This window comes from Aethalodelphis obliquidens, unplaced genomic scaffold (assembly GCF_003676395.1).
Source record: "Aethalodelphis obliquidens isolate GAN/ISIS:26980383/991018 unplaced genomic scaffold, ASM367639v1 scaffold65, whole genome shotgun sequence".
Classification (NCBI taxonomy): Eukaryota; Metazoa; Chordata; class Mammalia; order Artiodactyla; family Delphinidae; genus Aethalodelphis; species Aethalodelphis obliquidens.
This window is the reverse complement of record NW_020838009.1, coordinates 10,974,422-10,984,304: the sequence shown is the minus strand read 5'-3', so window position 1 is coordinate 10,984,304 and position 9,883 is coordinate 10,974,422. Positions and strand designations below refer to the sequence as shown.

The 9,883-nt window shown below is 50.9% G+C and overlaps 1 protein-coding gene across 1 annotated transcript in view; it reads left to right on the top strand.

Annotated features, from left to right (window-relative positions):
• The first annotated feature begins 1,210 nt into the window (after positions 1-1,210).
• The window catches only part of ACAN (aggrecan), a 36,219-nt gene continuing 27,546 nt past the window's right edge, over positions 1,211-9,883 (top strand). The window contains exons 1-6 of the mRNA XM_027089252.1: positions 1,211-1,511; positions 3,266-3,649; positions 4,565-4,739; positions 6,052-6,179; positions 7,912-8,205; positions 9,228-9,632. Coding sequence (XP_026945053.1) covers positions 1,442-1,511; positions 3,266-3,649; positions 4,565-4,739; positions 6,052-6,179; positions 7,912-8,205; positions 9,228-9,632 — 1,456 coding nt within the window. The 5' untranslated portion in view covers positions 1,211-1,441. The remainder of the gene's footprint in view (positions 1,512-3,265; positions 3,650-4,564; positions 4,740-6,051; positions 6,180-7,911; positions 8,206-9,227; positions 9,633-9,883) is intronic.

Sequence of the window (9,883 nt, the reverse complement as noted above, 5' to 3'; positions counted from 1 at the left end):
AGCAGATGGCAATAAGGAAAGTTTGTTTCTCTAATTCACATGAAATCATTGTTTGGGCCAGCAAGAGGGCTCCAGGGATCCTGGGCTCTCATTTCTCTCCTAAATTATTAACCTGTCCATCCCACAGAGCTCTCTGGGTGAGCATCCTTCCCCTGACTTGAACCAGGCGCCTGAATTGTGCCCCAAATCTTGGAGCATCCTCCACCCTAAAACGCACAAGATTCCTGAATTTGAAATTGGTGGCAGGTCCAGATTTCATCAGGGAGGTTGGGTAACTCATGTCACTTTTCTGGGCCTGGGGAATTGTGTTAGTCAGGGTTCTCCAGAGAGATAGAACCATTTGGATGTGTGTATACATATAGAAAGAGATTTATTCTAAGGAATTTGCTCACATGATTACTGAGGTTTTTGGCAAGCTAGAGACCCAGGAGAGCTAGGGTGTTGTTCCAGCCTGAGTCTGAAGCCTTGAGACCCAGGAAGAACCAATGTTTCAGTTCGAGTCTGAAGGCAGTTTGAAGGTCATCAGGCAGGAGAAATTATCTCTTATTCGGGGGAGGTTCAGCCGTTTTGTTTGACTCAGGCCTTCAACTGATTGGGCGAGGCTCACCCCCATTAGCTGGGCAATCTGCTCTACTCAGTCTGCCAATTTAAAAGTTAATCTCATCCTTGAGACTTCCCTCGCAGTCCAGTGGTTAAGACTTCGCCTTCCAATGCAGGGGGTGTGGGTTCAATCCCCGGTTGGGGAGCTAAGATCCCACATGCCTCACAGCCAAAAAACCAAAACATAAAAAGCAGAAGCAATATTGTAACAAATTCAGTAAAGACTAAAAAATGGTCCACATCAAAAAAAACGAAAAATCTTTTTAAAAAAATGTTAATCTCATCCCAAAACACCCTCATAAACCCACCCAGAATAACGTTTGACCAAGTCAAGCCCAGTCAAGTTGACATAAAATCAACCATTGCAGGGATCCTTTAGGATGAGCCTTTGTTGGTCAGAAGATGAGAGGTTCCCTAGAAAAGGTAGGAGGAGGTTTCCAGCCTCACACCGGTAATTAAACTGAGAAATCCGTGAAGGTTTTGTGAGGAGGGGATTCTTGGAGAAGATATCTCTCGAGTCACAGGCAGCTTCCTTACCTTTTTTTTTTTTTTCATTTTTATTGGAGTATAGTTGATTTACAATGTTGCGTTAGTTTCTGCTGTACAGCAAAGTGAATCAGTTATACGTATACGTATATCCACTCTTTTTTTAGATTCTTTTCCCATATAGGTCATTACAGAGTACTGAGCAGAGTTCCCTGTGCTTATACAGTATAGCCTCCTTATCCCTATGCAATTTCAGATCCACAGGCCAGGACTTTATCACACTTGTCATGTGACACATGACCCTCAACCTCACTGTATCTGAACCTCTGAATAACTCCTCTCTTCCAGGTGAACTATGACCACTTTACTCTTCGTGTTTCTGACTCTGAGAGTCATCGCAGCAGCCATCTCAGTAGAAGTTTCAGGTGAGGACATTCCCACTCATGTCTCATCTCCCCAGCAGGCACTGAGGACTGGACGCTGGGGATGGGGGAACCGAACCTAGTCCTGCCAGTCCTGGTGCTTACTCTGGGCCATCACCCTAGAGGCCCCTCTTATCCTCCTCCAGCCCCAAAGCTCCCTAAAGAATGAGGAATCTGTAGGGCCAGTGAGATGTGTCCGCTCAGATCTGTGCTCCCTCTGGGTACCCAGAACGCCCAGAATTCCCTGTCCAGCTGGACCCAAGTCACTTCCAGGGCTGCATGGTTCGTTCCTCTGGGTCCATCCTCCCATGGAGGAACCACGCCTCCAGTCTGAGAGGTGAAGGGGTGGCTGTTTGAGTGTAGACAGGGCTGGGATGTGAGGACTGGGGTACACACAGACCCCTCAAAGTGCAGAGCTGTGGTGGGAAGAGAAGGGGCCCTGATTTCCCCTCCTCCAGCTTAGCCAACACATCTCAATGCAAAACTCTAAGGAATCCAAGAATTCTAAATTTGAATCCGGCTTTTCATTTTGAAAAGTATCACTGTCAAATAAGAAGATAGAACATGTTTTACTTAACAATCTGTTGGCTTGATTTATAGCTTTTAAATATTTAGACATATGGTCCATGGGTCTCCATCTGTACTCTTGCTCTGGGACTCCTGGCTATAACCTGGGGTGGTTTGCCCACACAGCCCACCCAGTTCACGAGGGTTGGTTGAGAGCTTTCAAAACTGTAGAGCCAGGCGCTGCTGTCACTTCCAGCTGTCCCCAGACAACCACCACCACTAAAACCACACTGTGTCACGTGCTAGGGTTGAGTATCAGAGGGAGGTTTCTGTGAAGGGCCTGGTGGTGACCGGCCAGGACATCAAAAGGTTAGAGTTCACCCCAAACATTCCTGGCTCCCCTTTCCCTGCCTTGTTATGTATCTGCCACCCACAAATACCTGAAACATTTTTATTTTCAACCTCTAGGTTCCTGGAAAAAAAAGATTCAATAAGTGTATGAATCTCCATGAAAGGTGCTATTTTTTCAAAGGCACCTTCTTGCCAATTCCAGGAAGATCTTTGACTTCTAACAGGATTTGGCAGACACGCTGCATCTTCCCTATCAATGCTCTCCATGTGTTTTTGTGGAGTCTAATCATATCCCACCCCACCCCAGTCTGACCCTTTGCAGACTTAAATGTCCGATCCTCTCTGATGCTTCTCCAGCTAGGCTCCTGATCCCCCAACAGCAGAAGGGAATGATTCATCCTTCTGCAAGGTCAGGATGGAGCCTGAAGCAGACCTCCTTATAGCAGGCCTCGCTATACTCCTTAAGTATTTGATATTTTTATATCTTAGCTTAAAAAGTTGTATGGATATTTTTTCCTCCCTATAATAATTTTTTCTATCTCCAGATAATTTTTTGCCAATTTTTGAGTCAAGCTGTCACTCCAGGAAGATGGGTTCTGTTTATCCTATGGCTTGGCATCGCTTTGGGTACCCCAGTTTCAGAAACAGAGAGGTGGTCTCCCCTCTGAAGCTTCCCCTGCCCTCCTCTGCAGCCCTTTCTGGCTCCATAGTTCCTGTCTTGAGGCACAGAGACCAGAGGTCTTGAGAAAGCTGCTCTGGAAAGGGAATTCCATATGGCGCAGGATAGACACCAGCACACTCGTGGGACTTTGTCATTTCCAGAAGCACTGACAGGGAGGCTGGGTGGTCCGCTCTGGGCACTAACAGGTCTGTCTCCCACCCCCGTGTCTCCCGCACAGACCCTGACAACTCGCTGAGTGTCAGCATCCCTGAACCGTCCCCGCTGCGGGTCCTCCTGGGGAGCTCCCTCACCATCCCCTGCTACTTCATCGACCCCATGCACCCCGTGACCACCGCCCCCTCCACCGCCCCCCTCGCCCCAAGAATCAAGTGGAGCTGCATTTCCAAGGAGAAGGAGCTGGTGCTGCTGGTGGCGACTGAAGGGCAGGTGCGGGTTAACAGTGCCTACCGAGACAGGGTCACGCTGCCCAACTACCCGGCCATCCCCAGCGACGCCACCCTGGAAATCCAGAACCTGCGCTCCAATGACTCTGGGATCTATCGCTGCGAGGTGATGCACGGCATCGAGGACAGCAAGGCCACCGTGGAGGTCGTGGTGAAAGGTGAGAGCCTCCTCCCACAGGGGCCCTGCTTCACCTGCAGGAAGAACCAGAATGGCATCCTCTCTCGGGCCAGGCTGTCTGGCTTTCAAATCCCGGCTCCTCCCCCTGACGGTTTGCACCTCATAACACAGAGCTGGTAACATCACTCTCTCTGGAATTTAAATGAATTAAATTCTTCAGGGCCACAGTCGCATGAAAATGACAGTCTATTCTTCCCATCAATCCTGTGATTCGGTTGCCTTGTGATCATCCCCATTTTACAGACAAGCAAACTGAGGTTAAGTGACTTGCCTGAATGAAGTTTCCCTGGAAGTGAGCCAGAGCAGTCTCCTGACTCTCTACCCAGGTGTCTTTTCCCTCCCCCATCTCCAGTTCCAGAAGCCAAAGAAAGGGATGAGGACACCCTGGTTCCCTTGCTCTCGATGGACCAGGGAATATGGTTGTCCTTGGTTGGCTCTAGGACTTCAGTCAGCACCAGATTTTTTCCGCTGGGTGACTCTGCCAAAGACGGTCCACTCCTGCCTGTGCCTTAAACAGGATTCCCACTAGGATGCCCCTGGGCTGAGGGTGCATGGAGCTCTAAGTGTCTCTTTCTGCAAAGCAAATATAGGGACCTGGAATGACAAGAAAAAATTATAGGGAGGCAGATTTTAGTTCAAGTCAAAGAACTTTCTGATTATCAGAATTATCACAGGTTTCCAAAAAGATGCCTTGTGAGGTAGTGAGCTCCCCATTACCGGAGGTGTTCCAGGAAAGGCAGAAGGACCACATGCAAATGTGGAGACAGGAGCCACCCATCAGCTAGGGGCCCAACCAGATGTCTCTACATCCCCTTGACTCCTGCCCTAATTCTGCAAGGGCCTGGGAGCGGGAGGCTGTGCCTGACCTGCTCTCTTGCCGTCTCGTGTCTTGCAGGCATCGTGTTCCATTACAGAGCCATCTCCACACGCTACACCCTGGACTTCGACAGGGCGCAGCGAGCCTGCCTGCAGAACAGCGCCATCATCGCCACGCCCGAGCAGCTGCAGGCCGCCTATGAGGACGGCTTCCACCAGTGCGACGCCGGCTGGCTGGCAGACCAGACTGTCAGGTGAGCCCCAGGCTACCATAGGAGTAGGGTGGGTGATGGGCTGGAACGTTGAACAGTACTGAGCTGGTGCCGGCCAGACACAGAGCCCAACCTCAGTTGGGGCTGAAGGGATGCCTTGACCAGTTCTAGGTCAGGCCCCGATGACCTGTCCCAAATCCTTGGTCTTCTGTCCTGCGGTGGAGTGAGTGGCCACTAGCAACTTTGCGCTACACGAGCATTTTCTCCATGCAAATTACACATGATTATTTTTCCTACTCATTTTTCCCTTTGCCATGATTTCTTCACTTATATCTTTTTAAAACTTTGTTGTTTATACATTTTTGTAAACCACTTTACATTCAGTTTGTCTTTAATAAGGCAAGGCATATGTAAATTAAGCCTCTTGATGCATTTTTCCCTGAGCACAGCTGCTGAGGAATAGGTTGCGCAGCAGGACAGTCAGAGCCCTGCCTTCAAGGGACTGCAATTGTGTGATCAAGCCTGTAAAAGCAAGATGAGACAATTCTTTGGGGATGGATCAGAGCTCTAAATGCAAAAGCCAGAGCCACAAAGCCACAAGAAGAAAACAAAGGGAAATACCTTTGTAATCTTGGGGTAGGCAAAAGATCTTAGGACACAAAACCCATTAGCCATTTTTTTTTAAAGCAAGATAAGACAACAGCCTAGCATAGTGCTAGAGCCCACACCTCAGCCTCAGAAAGAGCTGGGCTCAAATCCCAACTCTGACACTTGGAAGCTGTGTGACCGGGAACAAATTGCTTAACATCTCTGGGCCCCAGTTTCTTCCAGTTTAAAATAGAGTTGTAATAGCACCTCATTTGGTTGATGTGAGACTCAAATGTTACAGAGCAAGGGTCAGCAAACTACGGCTCATGGGTCAAATCCAACCCACCCCTTGTTTCTGTAAACAAAGTTTTATGGGAACACAGCCACTCCTGTTATTTTGTCTGTGGTTGCTTCATTCACACTACAATGGCAAGGTCACAATGAAGGCCCTATGGCCTGTAAGACCTAAAATATTTACTATGTGCCCTTTTACAGAAAAGATTTGCAAGCTCCTGATAGAACATGTTTGGTACCAATAGATATTCAGTAAAGGGGTCCACCTTTAATCACCAGTAACGGTGAAAACATATCTTAATAAAGCTGGGGAAAAAGCTGTAGAAACAAGTAGCCCACAGATCTAGGCAGATCTCAGCAAACACATCAGTAAGTCACCGTTTCCTCCCACAAGGGAGGAGGATACAAGGGCACGGGCCACTGGCCCCCTCCATCCCCTGACTGTCACATCCCTACTTTGGGTTCCTGGTAGGTACCCCATCCACACTCCAAGGGAAGCCTGCTATGGGGACAAGGATGAGTTTCCCGGTGTAAGAACCTACGGCATCCGTGACACCAATGAAACCTATGACGTGTACTGCTTCGCAGAGGAGATGGAGGGTGAGGCCACCCCCCCCCCGACCTCCCAAGAGCCGGCTCCCCAGTCCCTTCATCCTGCTGACCCTCAGGATCACAGGGGCCTCCTCCTGGGCAGGGCATTGACCCAGGACATCACACCCTCAACACCCCCTTCCTCCCCGCCCCTGCCCCGCCCCCCTCCCTGGCCCCCAGCCTCATCATGCCCAGCGTGGGTGGGGGAGGGAAGAGTTAAGGAAGGGAGGGTCTGGCCCCCTCACTCTCCACATTGGGGGAGGGCCTCAGTGGCCCGAGGTACCTGCAGACTGGGCCATCACTGGGCCCAAGAATATTTATAGCTGGTCTCTCACCTGTGACTGTTCCTCCCAGCCAGGACCCCCGCTGCTTGACCAGCCCATCGCTGTCCCAAGCTCCACTGCACAATTAAAGCCCAGCTCAGCCTTGTCACCCTCACAAAGGACCCCCTCCCACCCAGGCCACTCCAGGGAGAGCCTAACAGAAATGTCATTCCCAGGAGAGCTGGCCTCCCAGCCACCCTCTCTCAGCTTTTGTGCTGCCAGCCCCCAGCCCTATCCAGGCCACCCCAATGGGCTAGTTCTGGAGAGCACCAGGGGCAGCGAGAAGGAACCTATAGTCTTCCTCTGGTTTGTAAGGGGAGTTAGGTTTGGTCACAGTCAGAGCTGAGCAAGTTACCCAGGCAAGTGGATGACACCCCTTCCCCCATCAGCACTCATTCACACATTTTGACATTGCAAACTCTGCACCTCCACCCCTACCCCGAGATCACGGCTGCGCCCAGGCAGGAGAAGGGCTGACAACCTGGCCCACTGTGAGGCAGGGAACGTCCCCAGCTTCCTCACCACCGTGACCCCTTTCCTCATTCTCACCCCAGGGCCCAAGCTGGTAGATTAAGTAACGAATATTTGTGTTCCCACTTTGGGCTAATTAAAGACACTGATTAGGGCCAACCAGAGCTGCCACTGAGCAGGGACAGACAGAACAACCCCCGGGAGCGATGCCCACCACCCTATCCCTCCCTGCAGCACAACCTTGTTAGGTTTTCAAAAACAGTAAAAAGAGCCCACAGGCCCCCACCATTGACCTTATGGACACTTTGGGGCCTAGAGACCCCAATTTGGGAAACACTGCTATTAGGGTCAAAGTCTGATGCCTGCTTTTCCCATCAGAATGTGGAATTGTAAAAAGGAGTGCTCCAGCAACTTCCCTGGTGGCCCAGTGGTTAAGACTCTGCACTCCAATGCAGGAGCTGTGGGTTCGATCCCCGGTCAGGGAACTAGATCCCACATGCCTCAACAAAGATCCCATGTGCCGCAACTAAACCTGACGCAGCCGAATAAATAAATATTTTTTTAAAAATCAGTTTAAAAAAAGGATTGTTCCAGTGGGCAATGCTTGACTCATAGGAGAGATGCCCCGGTGGTAGGAAGTTCCATAGAAAAGTGTGGGCGAAGATGCTTTCCGGCAGGAGTTTCCTCCCGGGCCTCACATTTGCTCTGCCCTTTCCTCACTTCTTTGTCTTTTTGGCAGCTTCTTTATTGGTCCCTGTTTTAGGAAACTGACATCACCCCACCCAAAAGCCCATAGGAAGTGGAGGGCAGGATCTGAAATACAGACATGTGGGACCAGGGCTTTGAGAAGTTAGAGGCCAAACCCCAAGGAACCACATGGATCTCCCTGGGGACACGGGGCAGGCGTGGGAGGGAGCGCCTCACCCTGCCGGATGTGTCTTTCGCAGGCGAGGTCTTTTATGCAACATCCCCGGAGAAGTTCACCTTCCAGGAGGCAGCCAATGAGTGCCGGCGACTGGGCGCCCGGCTGGCCACCACGGGCCAGCTCTACCTGGCCTGGCAGAGTGGCATGGACATGTGCAGCGCTGGCTGGCTGGCCGACCGCAGCGTGCGCTACCCCATCTCCAAGGCCCGGCCCAACTGCGGGGGCAACCTCTTGGGCGTGAGGACTGTCTACCTGCACGCCAACCAGACGGGATACCCCGACCCCTCATCCCGCTACGACGCCATCTGCTACACAGGTGGGCTTGGGCTGGAGGCCGGAAAGGGGATCGTGCCACCGAAATTCGGGCCCAGAGGATGAGATCTTAGAGTGGGAGGCTGGTGTCTACCCCCTCCAAAGGACCACTGGGTACCTGAACCCCTTGTCTTAGCACCCCCTATTTTCACGGGTTCCTAGGGGAGATAAGGTAGAAGCACTGAAGGCTGCAGCGTACCCAGCCTTAAAACTAAAACTAAACTAAAACTTTAAAAAATGTTTTTATCTTATATTTTACACAGTCTAGGTTATACTTACAATTAAGTGCTAATTATTGGAGGGGAAAAAAAACAATGAATAATTGGGAGTTGAGTAAATTTTATGACAAAACTGGTGGTAGCACAACAACATAGCTTATTTCATGTTTAACTTCCACAGCCTGATCTTACATGAAGAGGGTTACTTGTGCAAAAATAATTAGAATTTCCCCCAAAACTTCTCTTAACCTTTCAATATTCCTACCACCCTGTTTGAAGTTCTAGCCTCCTCATGGTTGCTCTCTTTGTTAATTACTAAATGGCTTGTTTCTGCCAGACCCCCGTTTGTTCATGACTGAGGCAGGCAGTTCTCTCATGGCACCTTCATCAACTTCATGAGCCCCTGCATCCTTGGGAAGATTTTTCCATTTCTCTTTGTAGCGGATTTACATTGTCCGGTTGGCTAGTTATAACATCAGATGGTCAACAGATACTCACAAGATAGGTAAGGAGACAACTGGCTGGCATTAATCAGGAAGGGATGTTGGAACAAGATGGTTTTACAAGCAGTGAGCTGATTGGTCAGTCTTGTGCTCTGGTGACTGCATTCTCTTACAGTCTGGAAATCGTGGGCACCCCTATAATAAATACTCAAATCGTTGAGGACCACTGCAATGGGCCTAGCCAGGTACCAGGCACACAGTAGGTGCTTTCCTTCCTTAGCAGAGGAGGAGGCAATCCGTTGCTCACCTCCCCCAAGCCAGCCCCAGGCTGAGCACTAATGCCTGTCTTTAACCCCCGGCCCCAGGTGAAGACTTTGTGGACATCCCAGAAGATTTCTTCGGGGTGGGTGGTGAGGAGGACATCACCATCCAGACGGTGACCTGGCCTGATGTGGAGCTGCCTTTGCCACGAAACATCACCGAGGGTGAAGCCCGAGGCAGCGTGATCCTCACAGTGAAACCCGTCTTTGACATCACCCCTACCGCCCTGGAGCCCGAGGAGCCCCTCACTTTTGCCCCCGAAGTAGGGGCCACCGCCTTCTCTGAGGCCGAGAACAGGACTGGAGAGGCTACCCGGCCCTGGGCCTTTCCCGAGGAGTCCACACCTGGCCTGGGCGCTCCGACGGCCTTCACCAGCGAGGACCTCGTTGTGCAGGTGACCGCAGCCCCAGGTGCAACCGAGGTCCCTGGGCAGCCACGACTGCCAGGGGGTAAGTGCCCGCCCCTCAGGGGGGCTGCATCGAGGGTAGGTGGAAAGAGCTTGGCCTGGGGGTCTTCTATACCTTTAGCTTAACCTGGGACGTGGGACAAGCCTCCCTCCTCTCAGACTTGACTCTCCTCATTTGTGAAACAAGGGGGATGGGCCAGACCAGTGATACCCACGCTCTTTTGTGTGTCTATGGCTCTTTTGCCACAAAGCATTTCCTTCCAATGAAGTCATAGGTGGTATATATCAACAGGT